The sequence below is a fragment of the Pleurodeles waltl genome, chromosome 7 (assembly GCF_031143425.1).
Source record: "Pleurodeles waltl isolate 20211129_DDA chromosome 7, aPleWal1.hap1.20221129, whole genome shotgun sequence".
NCBI classification, from domain to species: domain Eukaryota; kingdom Metazoa; phylum Chordata; class Amphibia; order Caudata; family Salamandridae; genus Pleurodeles; species Pleurodeles waltl.
This window is the reverse complement of record NC_090446.1, coordinates 459,842,528-459,860,403: the sequence shown is the minus strand read 5'-3', so window position 1 is coordinate 459,860,403 and position 17,876 is coordinate 459,842,528. Positions and strand designations below refer to the sequence as shown.

The 17,876-nt window shown below is 42.0% G+C and overlaps 1 protein-coding gene across 1 annotated transcript in view; it reads right to left on the bottom strand.

Annotated features, from left to right (window-relative positions):
• The window catches only part of LOC138304188 (sulfotransferase 1 family member D1-like), a 153,308-nt gene that overhangs the window by 80,190 nt on the left and 55,242 nt on the right, over positions 1-17,876 (bottom strand). The window contains exons 3-4 of the mRNA XM_069244036.1: positions 17,225-17,373; positions 3,386-3,511 (exon numbers count right to left, since the gene is read on the bottom strand). Of these exons, the coding sequence (XP_069100137.1) occupies positions 3,386-3,511; positions 17,225-17,372 (274 nt within the window). The 5' untranslated portion in view covers position 17,373. The remainder of the gene's footprint in view (positions 1-3,385; positions 3,512-17,224; positions 17,374-17,876) is intronic.

Below are 17,876 nucleotides of genomic sequence, written 5' to 3'. Positions count from 1 at the left end.
ACATTAAAAGGGTGCAGGTGTGACTGAGGGATGAGGTTTGTGAAGTAGGGATGATGGACGAGAAGTAAGGATAACAAGTAGTGCTGATGGAAGAGAGGTAAGGATGATGGATGAGAAGTAGTGATGATGGAAGAGAGGTAGGGATAATGGATCAGAAGGAGGGATTATGGATGAAAATAAGAGATGAGAAGTAGGGATGCTGGACTATGGATGAAACGTTCTGTTAATACATGAGAAGTAGGGATGATGGATGACGGATGCAAAAAAGGGGTGGAGGAGAAACAGAAATAAGAATTAGGGATGCGAAGTAGGGACGATGGATGAGAAGTAGGGATGGTGGATGAAAATGAGAGATAAGAAGTACGTATGGTGGATAAAGGTGTCCTAAAATCGATGCTGTATAGCCATACAGGGAATTATGTTTGTACTTTCTCTTATGTAGCTCCAGTCCTGTGAACACACTCCTCTCTCTCCCTCAATGATCATGACCTGAACTGCACTCTTCAGAGGTATGCTCAGGCTCTGAGCTTCTTCCTATTCTCAAGACAACACTTTCAATACAAAAAGAAAACAATGTAATATAGAGTTCCTAAAAATGTATTTAAGACAAAACATAGAGGAGTGTTTGATGCTTGTAAATGCAATGGGGAGGTGCCACAGCTTTCCGTTCTCCCCAACTAACTCTGGCAAATTACCTAACTTTAACTAACAATGGAGGTTGTAACACTGATACACTACAAGCGCCAGCAGAAATAAATTGTAAATAATCCTGGAAAATAGCACAGGGAGATTTGCCAATTGCGTATCTATGCCACTATTCTGCATATTTTGGCGTTTGAAACATTGTCTACTCCAAAGTACATATCTCAGACAACCAGGGTGCTAGAGCTCTCTGCTACTGTAACCATGTTATGAGCTTTTCATGTGTGTGCTTAGATATGCTTCCCAGACGCTTGCCATTATATTCCTGTGTGGCTGTCTTGTTGCGGTTTCAGAGTAAGTCTATTTTCACTATCATCAAGGGTGCCTTCCGCCTTTGTCGCATAAGATCGCAATTTTCTTTACATGCTTCTAATTTGCTAAAAACGTCATTTTTCTGAGGTTCGTACACAATGAATTCTGCACTTCTTGTTTGAACTGTTTACCGACTTAAGATTCCGTCTTGCTGCAATAGTCAAAGGTGAGGAAGGCGCCTTTACGTGGAGTCACTTTGGAGAGAGAAAACCAGAATGCTGTCACTTCATTATGATGTCCTTAGGATTGATGGAAAACCTTCCAATGATCCTAAGGATTTTTTTTTATCTTATGTCGAAACAACAATACCTGTTTGTTACTTTTATTAAAAAATGGCAATACACGTTTTCATGAACAATACCCTCGTTCTTTTGTCAATCACTTTCACTGAAAGCCTTCTTCATGCCTCTTAAGCCTCTCTTCAGCTTTTCTTTGTCTTGCTTTATTCTTATTGTCCTTCCGTCTCACTTCACTCGTGATTCAAATTCATGCCAGCTCTCCTTTTATCTTATAATAGTGTTAATGAGCCTCTTTTCTTTCTTGCTTCTGTCCTGCTTCAGTCTCACTAGGATCTTTCTTTAGTCCTGAATGTCTTGCCTTTGTCTAGTTTCAGTCTCTCCCGAGTCACTCCAAATGCATGTTGTTCCGTTCCCTGCCTTGTATCCCTCACACCACTGCCCTATTTCAATTGCAGTTTAGCTCTGCCTCTGTAGGATGACAGATTTGTTCTTGGTAGAGCGGGGTTTGCAAATGTAGACGAGATTTAACTCTGTACTTTCCTTTCCACTTTTCTGTTTCTTGGTTCAACACAGAGGACTGGCTTGAGGGCATGGCCAGAAGAGGGCTGCCGCTCTCTACATAATTGTCAGTAATAAATACGGTTTTGCAGTTCGAGCTGGATCGTTCCTACTCATAGCAGGACCGAGATTGATTTGCATATGCCTGGTCTCTGTCTGCAGCGGTATAGTGGGTGAAAAATAATGGTCTGGAATGTGGCCCCAGAAGCATTGCCAATGGCTGAGATTAATTCAAGCATCTGTTATATTACTTTGTTGTTGCAGCAGACACATCAATAAAGAGCTGTACAGTGCATTGCAGTAAAAAGTAAACTTCCCTCCTCCAAACCCACATAGCTTTTCTCTTGAATTACTCTTGTTTGTGTCTTTGCCCTCGATCTTTTCTGTCTCCTTGATAGGTTCATATTATACAATTAACACATACATATATGCATAAATATGGGCCAGAAGAACATGGGCTAAAGGGAAAAGAGAATCTTTGGCTGAGCTGTTTTTGTGTGTGACAGAGACAAAGCACTGAGCACAGACAAAATGACTATAGAGACACTGATGCAAGGAACGGGCAATTCACATTTTTTAGGTTGAGCATAGCAGCGTGCAAGCGCTGCTTTTCCGACACATTGGTATGTATCTGGGCTCTTAACAACAACCACCTCACGCCCATCACTACCACTCGTACGTAGGCTTGCCCTTCAAAAATCCTTTGATGACGTTGGTAAGTGGCTTACGTTTGTTCCTCCTTGGGGAGGTTTTGTTACGACCTTGGTCATCGCCCCTGTTACATAGCTAATTGCACTTTTGCCAATAAGTTTGACTGTGAGCGAACTTCTTTTTCTTTTTCTGTGTCTCTTCACGCTGATGCTCGTGGCGGCGGTGGCGCTGTGAATCGGCTCACTTATGTGAAACTGTTTTACTTTTAATATCAATTTATGTGGCAAAAAAAGTCCAATTAGGAGTTTACAACACTAATAGCTCTAACTCAAGCAAATGTGAGACAGGTTGCATTGCGAATGCTTGTTAGTATTGCTATTCTAGCTGTTTGTAGCATTTTAAATACCTTGTCTTACTCTGCAATTACCAGCTTGCGCATCAGAATGTGGGATGTAAATAGGAGGTCACTAAAGCACACCCCTCCATCTTCTACTAACTTATTATCGTGTAAGGAGAAATGAGGCAGTGGAAAATGCAGGTATCTGTGCTGAGCACACACTGAGGCACTTGTACCCACTCCTCCACCAGAAAAACCCCAAAAAACCCTGAGGCTGCCGCTTATGTCCTGGGTAGGTTTCATACCTGGAATGGACATCGTCTGGGGAGACCCTCAGAAAAAGAGCTGTTAAACTACTCTTTGCAGGAGTTTCTAGCTCACTTTGCATTTCACCATGTGATACCTACTCTTCACCTGAAGGCAGTGGGAAAGTAGCTGATGTGGCACATGGTGGGACTGCATGAGTTGGAAAGTCTAAAACCAATTGCTTTGTCTTTTATTTGGTTAAATAATTTTCCATCAATTGCTGGAAGAGTGAGGGATAGAGCAATTTTCTTTCCTTTACATTAGTGCAGCACGCCTGTACCTGATGGCATTCCTGGAGAGCACATTTCGAGGTAGGGAACCCGGTTGAAAATGGCATCTCTGCTGCACTTCTTGGCATCTCCATCCTGGTAGACCATGTCCACGATTTCACTGAGCCAGGTGGTCCCTAAAAAAGTTAGAATATCACTGATTAGATAGTGGCGAAAAAAATAGGAAGCAGCTGTGGGTGAGAGCCTAGAAAAATAGTCTGAAATAATCGCCCATCAGATGCACAGGAGATGGAAAACGGATGACAGACTGGAGGCAAGCAGACAGTCCCTTATTTGTGAGCATTTTAGTAAGTGGCCAGTGAGTGGGTGGGGAGGTTTGGAGTCAAGTAATGCAGGAAGTGGGCTTTGTGAATACGGCCATAAGAGGACAACGAGGCACATACTGGGGCTGTATTCATTTCAAGTACAGTGAGGAGAACAAAGGCAAGCTACGTAGATAGAAGCAGAGGTGACAGGATAAAAGAGAAACCTGGGACCAGATCACAAAACAGTTCTGACTAGTATTATAACATGGCCTTGGTGGTAAATAAGGCAGTGCTTGGGGCAAACACCTTTTACCAGCATATCATGAAAGCAAGTATGGGGGGGGGGGGATTGAGCTTCAGCTTTTCCAACAATCAGGCTGGCATATCTTGTTAAAATACATTAAATAACAAACAGGGTGCATGGGAGAGGCGTTAGGGGCAGTGGAAAACAAGAGGAAAGGGGCAGTGAGGGAAAACACAATATTTTGTAAAATTATCAATATTTTTGACGACTTGAAAAACTGAGAGGGAAAGAGTGTGTGCGTGCGTTTTTGCCTGAATGTATGCAAAAAGTCCTGGTGAAATCCAGCAGACATCTCATCATACCCGACTGAAATCATCTGTACCCAATTATTTATTAGAAAATTCATTTATTAGGGGGTTGTAGCACCCCAAACGTGCCCCTTGAAGCTATGCCCCTGTGTATTGCGTTGTTTGCAGTGGTGATGCATTATGATGATTTTTTGTGCTGTTTTGTTTTTCTGCTCAATTACAGCATTGTTTTACTGTGCGGTAATGCGGTTTGTGTGCTGCATTCTGTTTTCTTGTATTGTGCCTGTTTATGTTGTGATTTTATTTTGATTTGTGCTATGGTACTGTATTTATATATCTAAAGTAAATAACTGAACATAACAATATAATAGACACAAAGCAGTGCAAAAAAAACACAATTAAAACATAATATGCCATATCATACCAAAACTGTCAACACAGAGGGCAACACAAAGACTGCAGTACAACACAGCAAAACTACATTTAAATAATGCAGCATAAAAATCCAGAGGCACACAAATCAGCAGAACACATGACCACCACACCAAGATCCCACACAAAAAATATGCACAAATATTCAACAAACAAATGACCTTCAACCAACCAACCAAACACCTGCTATCCACCTCACTCTTCCTCGCAACCACCTCCCTGATCCACTGAACCAAAAGCGGAGGACTCTCCTTCTCTCACCTAGCAGACAAAGCTAGGAACAACCTTCCTCTGCACCTCATGAACACTGCATCGCTCCTGGAATTCAGGAAAGGACTCGAGACATGTTTGTTTGAATGAACAGAGCACCGCAAAGTCTGCTTTCATAATACAATGGCAAAACGTGCTTGGAGCAAGCAGTGGCTTAATTTGCACCAAGAACATAAAACAGTACCAGTCAAAAATGTTTTGTGATCTGGGTCTTTAGGCGATAGGGCCCATTAATGTCATCGGTGCAGATAATGAGGGAGATCATACTGGATCCTTGATCCCGCAGTTATCATTGAGTCGATTCTGGACTGCCGTCACTGATAGATGCTGAATTTGTCCCAGTGTAATTTGCAGACACATGTTAGCAGCGCCTGCACATTGTCTGCTCTTCATTCAGAGCAGCAACATGTAGGCAGTGGGGAGCTTTCACTTCCAGGGGAAACAAAAGAAAGGCTTCATTTAAAAGACCAACAGCCCTCTTTTTGTTGGATTATTGTCCATGCTGGGAGCAACATGGAACCTATCACCTAAACGCCAATGCAATGGAGTTACACAAAGGCACACAGCTTGTTACCCATTCATAAATACTTAAGAGAAACTATGATTTTGAGGCACGTTTTTCATTTTGTTTAACCCATCTATATTAGAGATATGCATTCAATGTAAAAATGTCAGTGGTATCTGCCTGTATGAATTTGTGCACTAATAACAGTTTAAATAGAATTTATCCATTTTTTTTTTTATTTCATTTACAGCGCTACTTATCTCAATGTAGAGTGTCAGACCACTTTACATCATACGTTACACAGAGACAATAATTCATGCAAGTCTGTGAATGAATGTACAGGGAATGTTACATATGACAGTGAGGTTTACAAGGTTTAGGAGTCACATATCCTCCATACTGGTAAGTACTCTCTGTTAAGAACGCTTGGTCTTTTCATGGCAGGCCCCCTCCTACTTTCTCTGTATGCCGATGATATCTTGTTATTGGTTCATCACCTATCTGACAATCTTCTATCTCAGATTCGATTTTTTTTTTTATTTGGGACCCTTTCTGGTCTCCACATAATTTGGGCTAAATATGAACTCCCCCCCCCTCACTGACAGTACACATCCTGTGGCTATCGAGTATCCCGATCTGGAGTGCAGACTCCACCAAATGCCTAGACATTCATCTACACAGGCAACGGGATCAGATTGTCCGACTCAACTAATACCCAGCTATTGATAAACTGAGTACACAGATGGAGCGCTAGATCAAACTCCCCTCTCTCTGACAGGATGAGTGGCTATCATTAAGATGGTCGTCCTTCCTCTTTTCCTTTAGCTTTTCCTTAACATTCCAATTCCCTTGTCTCAGCGTTTTTTCACCACACTACACAACCTCCTGTTACCACTTGTCTGGGTCAGGCGCTGACTGCGTGTCCATTGGGATAAGCTTCTTCTCCCTTATGATAGGGGCTGGCTTTGGCTTTCCTCACCCCCAACTTTACTATCTGGCTGCACAATGCCAATATGCATATTATTGGTACCATCATGATACCCCACTTCCCTACATGAAACTAGAACGTGAGCTGGTTAAAGACCTTCCGCTATCCTCCATCTTATCGAAAGGCATTCCCATTGACCCAAGAGACATACAGACTCTCTCGACCACCAGCTAGGCATGGAGGAAGCTACGTCAGGTACTTGGGGCATTCTATACTCCCCTGCTATACCCGGATTCAATAACCTGTGGCTTCACCTTACGCTCCAAAAATTAGTCCAGCGCACCTTACATTGCCACGACCTACATACCTTAGGAGACTTTTTCTCTGACGGCCATGCACTAACACACACTGATGATGTTCGCTTCCACAATGCTTCAAACATGGATTGTTTTGTTCTCCGATGTCTTCATAACACATTACACTCACGCCTACATATATATCTGCCCTTGCTCTGGACGACTTCCCCCTGCTGACTCTTATAACTAAAGACCATAATGGAGAGCAACTGATTTCCAAAGTATTTTGAGCTTGCATAGCCATCAAACCGGAACCCATCTGGCGAGACCAAGAGGCTTGGGAACATGACCTGGGCCAACCATTACTTGACAAAGTTTGGTGCTATTGCTGCACCCAAAACAAGTGCTAGATCCTCTATTTCAAATTTCTCCAACTGCCTTATACCATGACCAAGGACTTAGTACCTTTTTACCCCTCACGCTCATACCATTGCTCTAAATACCACACCAGTGAGGCAGATTCTGCTCACTTAACCGGGACCTGCCCACGTATAGGGTAATACTGGGCCACAATCTTTTCCTTACTCTCGTCCATTATTGAGGTCACACTAGTACCTACCCCCATGCTGGCTGTACTGGGCTATGTTCGGGATCTTCCTAAGAACAATTGTGGATTCGCTGCCATTGCACTGCCTCCTGCTAAGGGCGTTCTGGCTTTTCAATTTATGTGGCAAGAAAAGTCCAGTTAGGAATTTACAACGCAAATAGCTCTTACTGGAGCAACTGCAAGACCGATTGCATTGTAAATGCTTGTTTAAAATGCTACCTCACTGAGGTGAATTAAGGCAGAGCAGGTTCACTTTCACATAGATCCTTGTTGCCAGTTTCCTTGTGGTGGAGTTTTAAAAAACAAATGTATAAATTGACTATCAGACTGCTTGTCATGACTCCGTCCCTCGTGACTCCACCCCCTTTCTGTGGCCAAACCTTAAACCCCACTTTATGGGCTCCCAGAGTATTTTTGTTCATTTCCGGCACTGGGTGATAGAAATGCTCTCTCGTGTGACAACACTCAAGTGGTGAACAAGGATAAGTGTTGAAAATTGCAGAATGTTTAGTGTGAGGTATCGATTTCAGGATACGACGGACAATCTCTTATTTTACATTTAGAAAATCTGAAGTAACCTGGGACCTCTGTGAGAAACCGCTCTACAGTTCACACCTTAGTTGGATAGGAGTAACGAGTGTTGCTGGATGGAAGAAAAAAATCCAAGAGGCATCAACAATCTGCGACGAAGAAGCTAAACTGCCGAACAAGATGACATACATAATCTCTGAAAAAAACAACACGGGTAGGGAAGTTGCATGAAGTGATAGTGAAGGACTTGGTGAAATTGGAAACGCTGGTCAGAGGAAGGAAGGATAACACAACACATAAATTACAAAGACAAAAATAATTTGATAAGCGGGGTGACAAACCCTATGTGAAAATACAGAGACAGCATTGTGGTATACAGAATGGTAGCCTAGATGAATCGGGGCAGTCTCAGCTACTCCGCAGGTTCCCTCTTTTCTGCCTCTTTCACCTTACTTGGACTGTTGTCTTTTTGGCGGCGGGCCATCATGTCCACGCAGCGCCACAACCGAGGAAGACACACACTGTGGAGAGAAACTGGGTTTCTTTATTTGGAACATACCTTTTCTTTGCACCCACTGCACTGGCATGCCATTTCCACAGGAAATGACCATCTCACTGTGTTTCGCTTCAATGTAAGTTATAAAATGGAAATTTGTTTAAGTAATATTAGACATATAGGCCCTCATTTTAACATATTTTAACATTGGCGGTACATACCGCCTACCGCCACGGTGACAGCTGCCAACATACTGCCACCGCGGCTACCATCTGTCCGCCATAGTATGAGCACTGCCTGACTTCTGCAATAAGGGCGGAAATCCAGCAGTGCTCATGGTGGTGGACGGTGGTAAGTTGGCGTTGCTACCATCAGCACCGCCAACCCAGTAGAACACCACCAGCCGTATTATTACCAGTAATACGGCCTGGCGGTGTTCTGCTGGCGGGGCGCTGCTGGCGGTAGCAGTGCCCCTTCCCTGCCGGAAGACCTCCTCGCCCAAGGTAAGTCGGGCTTCCGACAGGGGAGGGGGGTGGGAGGGTAGTGGAGGGTGTTTTGTGTGTGTGTAAGTGTCTGAGTGTGAGTGTGAATGTCTGAGTGTGTATTGTTTGGTGATATGACTGGAGAATTGGCGGGTTGGCTGCAGCCACCCAGCCACTCTCATTATGTGGCGGTATGTACCGCCAGCCTGGTGGCGGACCGCCAGGGACATAATGAGGGCCATAATAGTTTTAGGTTAGTGTTGGGGTGGGCGTAAAGGGGCAATGGTAAGGGTTTAATTGTAATGTCATAATAGTCAAGGGTATGGCTTGAGGGCATATAGGAAAGGAGTAAAGAAAAAGGAGTCAAGAGTAAGGGTAATTAAGGATAATGGGCATATGAGGTGCAAAGGTAAGGTTACAAGCAAAAGGGTAGGAAGGCAGGGGTAAGAGGTTAAGGGTGAAAAGATAAGGTGATAAACTTTAGGGCAAGGGGTAAGAGACTAGGAATAAGGCTAGGTGTCTTTGAGGGTAGATGTAAGCATTGGAGGCAGGTGGCAAGGGAAATAATTAAATGTAAAGGTAAGGTTAAGAGGATAAGATTAAAGGAGTTAAAAGCATAAGGGTATAAAGGTACGGTGGTAAGAAAGTGGACCCATACCTGTGCTTCAATGCATATTTGTGTACTACGAAAACATCAATGCCTTAACATGTACTGTTACATATTACTGTTGATTTTTCATGTCCTTTTGATACCAGCTACAAGACCCCTAAAACTTACTACTGATGCATATTTACACTTATTTTAAATGGGCTGCAGCCATATAATTTCATGTTGTACAATACCACAATTACTAAACTACGTTTTTAACATACAACCTCATTCTGAAGGTGGCACAATTAAGCGAGGATTTGAGAAAGTAATCGAGTCAGGTCCTTCTGTTGACTGCATCTCTCTGTCGAAGACCTATCACATTTCTCCCCATGAGAAGATTGTGGCAGCTGCCCATTAGTACCTATCAGTTAGATTCAATTTTGTCACGTTCCCACTTCCATTCACTTGTATTGAGAAGTGCATAATTATAGTGGAAAAGATCCTAATTGCAAAGGGGCAACCCTGTATTCCAACAAGCATGGTAATTAGATGTACATGTATATAAACAATGTTTCACTAGGAGTTATTCATTATATTCAACACGGCATCTGAAATCATGTCTTCCCTGTTATTCACCAGCAATAAATGATGCACCAGAAAGACTTATTATGCTGTGCAGCCTATTTTTGTAGATAGATAACAAAGATATAGTAAAGACAGTTAAAATATATATCAAGGTGCTCCAGCTCAGTGCAAGTGATGATGGGGAACAAATAATACAGTGCACAGGCATTATATATAAAGTCCGATCCACTAGATCATATTTACATCAAAATCAAGACAAATAATAGTTCAGGATTATATGAAACCAAGCAATAAATGAATGGTTGGGTCTTACAAGATGTCAATGTTTTTAACCCAACAAAATGATGTAAAGGGGGTCTACCTCCAGACAGAAAAGCTGGTTGCAGCCTAGAAGAAGTATGAGAACTGTCATTATCCTCTGTACGTGAGGCACAGAGTGAAGTCTGTAAAGCCAGTGAAATGGAGCTCACCCAGCTTTAGAGTTTTGGTGCAAATTATGTATGCATTCCAGCAACCGATCACCATAAACTACAAAATATACATTTTAATGTCAGGACATACTAAAATCATGTACTTCGTGTGGTAGTATTGAAAGTATCTACAAAGATGATTCTGTTGCTAATGTTGATGCATACTTTTGGGACAGATAGGTGTTCCCTGTATGTGTACCAGGCCCATTTTCTCAATTGTTGAGAAGTCTACTTGGATAGTCTCTTCCGGATAGACGTGCCAGTTGAAAGCATTGCTAGTGGATAACTAGGAGGACTAGATCTCAGAATCCCTGTTGAATGTTGAATACTGAACAACTAACAAATAATTCCTAGTGAAACATTGGAACGGAAAAAGGTCTCTTGTTCTCCAACTGATTAGGGACAAAACTCTGGTAAGTTGAAACAGTAATTGCCTTGCATTATTTTGCTTATTTACTGGCTATTTTGCATTAAACACGTAAAACTTTATAGGATGAGCATTGTCTATTTTCTCTTTTACAATGATAAGGGGTTAGGCATTAGAGGATAGGGAAGAGGGCTTATGGGTAAGGAAGTAATGGAATAGTTGGGCACAGTAGATAAAGTATTGGGGGAAGGCATTTAGAGGATAAATGTAAGGGAAAGGAGTAAGTGTAATTGGTTAACTGTGTAAAGTAAGCGGCTAAGTGTAAGTGGCTGAGGTTAAGGTTTACAGAAAGGGAAAGAGAAACAGGTAAAACACTAAAGGAGGCTATTTACAAAGGTAAAATTACATGTAAATAAAGCTACACATGCAAATTTACTCTTTCACTTTGTAATATATTTACTACTTTAGGCTATTCACCGTTAACAAGTGCAAATTTACAACCAAGTGTAGGACTACATGTCTCCATCCCCTGATTTCTGGGGGTGGAGCTTATTCACAAGTATAAAGCTACTACTTATAACTTTTTACTTGTAAGGAGAGATATTCACCATCAGGGAATAGATCTCCCTATGGTAAAGCACAAGGAAAAGTTTATTAAAGTTTAAAAAAATAGTAAAAATATTTTAAAGATAAATATTCATGTAAATTATTTTAGGATATTTATTTTGCATGTAGAACAAAATTAAAAGCTTTATTGTGAATTAAATATTTATTTTCAAATAAGAAATGTATTTTTTTAAATACTTAAATACAAAAATCAGTCCCACCTAATATATGTTATATTTATTTTTTATGTAATAAAAAATATTAAGTTTTATGTATAGAATTAATTGGAATTAACAGTTATTTTATTAAAAATAACATTAACCCATGTTTTAATAAACTAACATTATGTTTTATTTATTTATAATTTTATTAACATTAAATTAATGTTCATGTATCTTTTAAATTTTAAATTGGGTAAATTTAAGTTCACATTAGTTCCTATGGTCTTTTATTATGAGTCCCTGCCTCCATTTTGTCTGTGGGATGGTGGTGCAGTACCAGTGGTTGCCCAAATGTGGTGCTGAACTTACTGCAGCTCTTATCTGGAGAGCAGTTACAACAGTTTTGAGTCCTTTGTGGCTGTAATAACTGCAGACATTCAGCTTGTGAGAAGAAATGGGCTTACTCTTGTAGGTACGTGCATGTTCCGCCCTAAACCCTTCCCTATCAATACATTAACCTCTCCTTACACTGCACATAAGCCCTCCATTTTAATAGTAAGTTTTCCCCACTTTCCAGCCACTTCTCCCTGTCCCTCAAATATTTACTACTAAAACGCATACTTACCTGTGTGGAGATTTCCACCCTCCAGCAGAGATCGCCATACTAAAAAGATAAGGGAGGCAGTGAAGTTGACCTCTGGATGTTATGTTAGGTTAGGTTATTGAAGTTGTGCAGATTTGTAGACAGCATTAGCAACTGGGAGGGTTTTCAGCTTGGCCTGGTTTTCAGCTTCTTGCAGAATTCAAGGCTCTTATGTGTAGCCGCAAGTTACTCCACTTTAGGAGTGATGTAGCAGAAAGCTTGCACACCAGGTCTGATTTTCCATATGCATAGCATTTTTGGAAGTAGGAGCCCAGACATGCGGAGGTGTCTGGATGTTTTGTGAAAACAGGTGTGATTTTGAGGTATGCTGGGCTAATGTTATGTAGTGGGCTGAAAGTGTGGATGAGGAGTTCGAATTGTGCTTGCTTGTGAGTGGGGAGCCAGTGAGGCTCTTTCAGGTGTGGTGTGATGTGAGTGCGTCATGGGAGGCTGAGAGTGATGTAGGTTTGTGACTACCATTCTGAAGTACATTAGTAGTACTAATGTGCTAAACATACTACATAATGCAGCTTGTGATGAGGCTCCCAAAATAGATAAACTTAAAGAAGTAATTGTAAGGGATTACAAGTAATGCATTACGGTTGGGGTTGAGGAGTTAAAAGTAAGGGTGGTTATAAACGGGGAGTTCCCAATAAAAAACATTTTTTTTTCGAATGCAGGAGTTATTGATTTATGTTCAAAAAGATTGAGGTAGAATTCATGAGATAAATGTACACGACTGACTGTTGATGACAAAATAGTAAACAAGTTGTGTCTGCTTGAACCTGCACTCACAAAATCATGCAGCTCTCTCCATTCACACTGCTGCTCATCTTGCACTCCTACACCATTCAGCCACCTAACCGTGCATTCACACACCACTAAAACACTACTTATGCTGACTGCTCACCCCTGACTCATCCACCTCTCCTCCCAACTCTCACACACTTCTCACCCTACACTCACACACTGTTCACCCTATACACACACACTACTCATAGTGCCAATCATATACTATGCACTTTACTCACAAGCTACTCCTCCTACACACACACTGCACAATTGCACACTATTCACCTTGCACACTGACACAAACCCCAAATTCCATTCATACACCTCACCTCAAACAGCACTCACTCACCTTTCACCCTGCACTCACCCATCTGCTCACATACCTCTAACGCTGCACTTTCAGATTGCTAATACACCACTCACACTGACTGCTCACCCTAACTCACACACCACTCACCCTGCATGCTCACACATTGCTCACCTTCTACTGTGACACCTCTTACCCTGATGTCAGACACTGCTCAACCTCACTTAGGTACAGCTCAGTTGGCACACTCAATTACACTGACATTACTCACAGATACACCGCAAACCCTGCACTCAAGGTACTCCTTACCCTGCACTCACAACATTGCTCACCCTGCTCTCAGACACTGCTCTCACACCTCTCACCCAGCACCCAAACACCTCTCTCCCTGTACTCAAACCACTCACTGACACACACTTCTCAACCTGCACACACAAAGTAACGTACCACTCATCCTGATCACTCACCCTACACACACATCTCAACATATCCAAGTAGCTCTCACCCTGCACACTCACAAATCACTGAGTCTGCATACTCAAAACTCACCGTACACACACCATTGACCCTAAACACTCACGCACCTCTTAACCAAAACAAACACAACACTCATTCTACATTCATACTACTCAATCTGCAGTCAGACACCACTCACCTTGCTGTTAGCCACTCACCATCCCACACGCTGAGCCTCTGCTCAGACATGCCTCACCCTGATCTCACAAATTACTCACAGATCTCTTGCGTTACACCCAGACACCACTCACTTTGCACTCACATACCACTTACCTTCCATTCATCCACCGCTCACACAGCAGAGACATGGTTCACACTGCACCCAGACACCACGCATAGACCCGCTCCCACAGCACTCACTCACTGCTCCAACACACAGATCACCTTGCGCTCAGGTACAGCTCACCGTGCTCACTCAGACAATGCTTACACTGCACCCTGACCACCCTGCTCTCAAACACCACTCACTATGCACCCTTGCGCATAACTCATTCTGCACACTCACCCTGCATTGACATTGTTCACCCTACACCCAGGGAAGGAGGCTTGGACTGCAGTATAGCACAACTTTCCTCCTTGACTGTGCTCATTCCATCAGTGTTGCTGCCACATAATAGCAAACAGTCAAATATTGGATTATGTGTGACCTAAAGAGCTATCTCCATTCCAAGACTATTCACTCACTCAAAGGAGGCGGCTTGCTCACAGTGATTAATACAATGTCAGTGACAAATACAGTAAAAAAACAATGATCACAGCTTCTTGAAGGTTAAGCAGTCTTTCTGTGGAAGCACACGGCTTTTGCCAGCTCAAAAGCTGTACTCATGTGAACCAACATCTGCGCTAAGCCACTGTCCCTTTCTGAAGTACTCCTGAGAGTTATTTTTTCACTCACATAAGGCTCAGTGACCGCTGCACAATCTAGCCAGGCCTAAAAATGACTTACCCAGAGAATGATGTGGAAAAGGTAAATGAGGTGAAACCTAGGAAGAGGAGGTAGAAAATCAACAGCAAGTGAGAAAACAGTATGTAACCTTTATTTCCCCAAGCTCTTCCAAAGTCTACACCTGCTGGGTGCTACTCTCTCAACATGTTATTTCTCGTCTCTCTCATGGCTTCTTTTCTTTTCCCTTGTTTGGTGTGCCAAGCCTTTCTCTTCACCTTGCTACTTGTGCTAGGATTAGGTTATTCAACTCAAGCCCAGGTGGTTTCCTCAGCAATAATGTGACTGGGTAGTAGGCTTTAACGTCATCTAGGGGTCATTAGTGGTCGCAACTGCGACCCCTGGTTATCTGCTTGTGACCCCTGGCATGTAGTCTGCGACCCCCATATTCATGAAGCTAAATCACAATTCTCCATTAACCATACACATAGCTGCCAAGGTTTCAGATTGCTATGTGTGACATTTTCATAATTTCAGTGTAATTATGAGTGACATTTCAACTACTATGAGTGACACTTTCTTGCAGGCAAAATCAATCGATGATGACGAGGGAGCCATATAAACATTGTAGTATATTGAGAATTCTATACCTCCCATTGTACACCAGCGGCACCTTGTGGCCTTCGATAAACACTACTCTGTGCTTATCTCGCAAAGTGACAAACAGGAACAAGAAGGTTTTACCACACTTCGGGACTTGCGTGACAATCTTAGCCATTGCAGCAATGCGGGAAAAAGACCAGAAATGCGTTATTCTAACGCAAGATGCGTGACACTTGGCAGGGCTGCATACAGCAGTGTTGAAATGGCTTGGGCCCCATGACTTCTCTTTTTATTGGGCTGCCAGTTACTTTTAAATTTATGGGAGGGACCAGCTGTGCAAGCAGACTGCTCATGACGCATAATTTTATAACGTGAGTTACGTCAGTGCATATTCCTCTTGCATGCGCACTGGCCTTGTCTGCTTAAAAACTGCCAATGAAGAGCATCAGAGACAACAATGTTAAAGGTAAATTTCCAATCTATACTTGAAATGGTCAGTGGGATTGGCTAGTGGGATTGCAGGTTAGACAGACCATGGGAGGATGGGGGAGGTGGGGCCTGCATAATGAGGGTGTGTGTACAAACCTCAAGCGACATGTGCAGACCTTGGCATCTCCGAGCCACACCAGTTTCGAGGGTTGCACTTTTTAGGCTCCCTGTGACTTCAGCTAACACATTAACTGTGAAAAATAACCTAATGTTGAATATGTGTGACGTGCATATATCAGAAAATGCATGCACATCGTTTGGCTTAGGTAGTTCAGACAGCGATACATGGAATCTCTAACAATATTTGGTAAACTGACTAATTTAATGTTTTATATACCCATTGCATGACAGCTGCATTTAGGTTCCACAAAAAAGTGACTGAAAAGGGTAAATGTGTGAAATAATGTAAGGAAACTCTTTCATGTGTTGCATGCCAGTGTTCATGGTTACAGTCCCTACGGTCTCAGACAGATGGTAAGTTCTGCTTTGGTCTATTTTCGTAGTGCAGTCATTTCACTTAAAAAAATAGTGCACATCTCGTTCTCACTCTGAGCCATTTCAGAAATTAAACATAACTCCCTGGAGTAGTAATGAGGCACTTTTTATAGCTTTATATGCTGCGGAATCATGCCTCTGCACTTCTGTGACATGCTGAAGGGATATGTCCTTCCTCTGATTAGGGACTGCAGATCGCCTCGAAAAAGCAACTTCCTCGGATGACAGCACATGCACCAGGCCCTGAGACCCGTCTGAACCGGTGAACCTCAGGGTCCACAATGAAATGATGAGATGGTTGCAGGAGCAACGACCACATAGTGATATCGGCGCATTCTGAAAAGAATGAGAAAGATGCTCCATGCGTGTGTGTGAGACAGTAGATGTACAACATACAGAACTTGCAGCAGTATTCACAACTAGAATGCAGACTGACCATAGACTACTTTCCACTTTAAGACAATGATGACTTCAAGCAGCGCCTTTTCTCCCCATCAGCATAGCTCTCAACTTCTTAAAGATGTACTCGGTTGAGACTGATAATAAAATGCACGTACTGTGTAAGTTCGACATGCATGTGAATTTACTAGGTGAATTTGTCGCATCATAGCAGGGAATTAGACCTTTTTCTGCCAAAAATGACCTAAAATACGGATCGGGTTCTCCGAAAGATCATTTTAAAGCGAAGCTTCGAGAGCATAGTCTGCACAACATATCATAGCTGATTTCATGCACCATTTCTTGATGCTAAATAGCAAAGTGTGACATCTCTCTCACGCTGGGACTCTCACACACTGCGAGTAAGGTGTCCTAAAGAGTCATTTCTCATCAACACAGAGCAGAGGTATCTACCAAGCTATGAAAGAGGTGATCTTATGTACAATCGCTTCTCACCATTAGAGAGCAATATGTGAAAAGTCTCTAACATAAGGTATAACACCGTCTACACCTGGACACGGTCTCTCTTTGAACTCACCAGCCTTGGGATAGGTGGCGATGAGCACGTCATCCGGCCTAGCCTCGAACTCCTCCACTCGCGGATAGTTTTCTGCTATGCTCTTGCACATGAGGATCCCTCTGAAAGTGACATATTCCTCAACAGCGATAGCATGCGAGACATCCATCCTGCAGAAAAAAACGAAAGCTGATTAGGGTACCACGTAGAGCTGCCACATTCAGTAATGCCCTAGCTTGTCTTTCTTTTTTTTTTACATTTATTTACATAGTCACAGGTGTTTTTATCTGCCTGTATTCATAATTGTGTGTTTATTTATTTCCTTTTGAATTGAGGCAATTATTTGTTTACTCGTCTTTTTTTTTTTTTTACAAAAGTGTGATTTATCAACTAATTTATTAATCTGTTTATTTAATAGCTTTTCTGTTGTTCAATTATTTATTACGTGAAATATTTTCGTATCTTTATCTTTGCAGATTTATTGATGTATTTACTTATTTTTATGCATGTATTTAGTTTTGAATATTTATTCAAAAAGCAATTAAAGAAAGTATTAACTTTGAATTCATGTCCTTAATTCTGAGTTAATTATTTAATTGGCATTTTTTTTGCTTGATGTCTCATAATGGCAGTCCCATAAAGGAGGATTGTAAGTGAGTCTGTCTGGATAGAT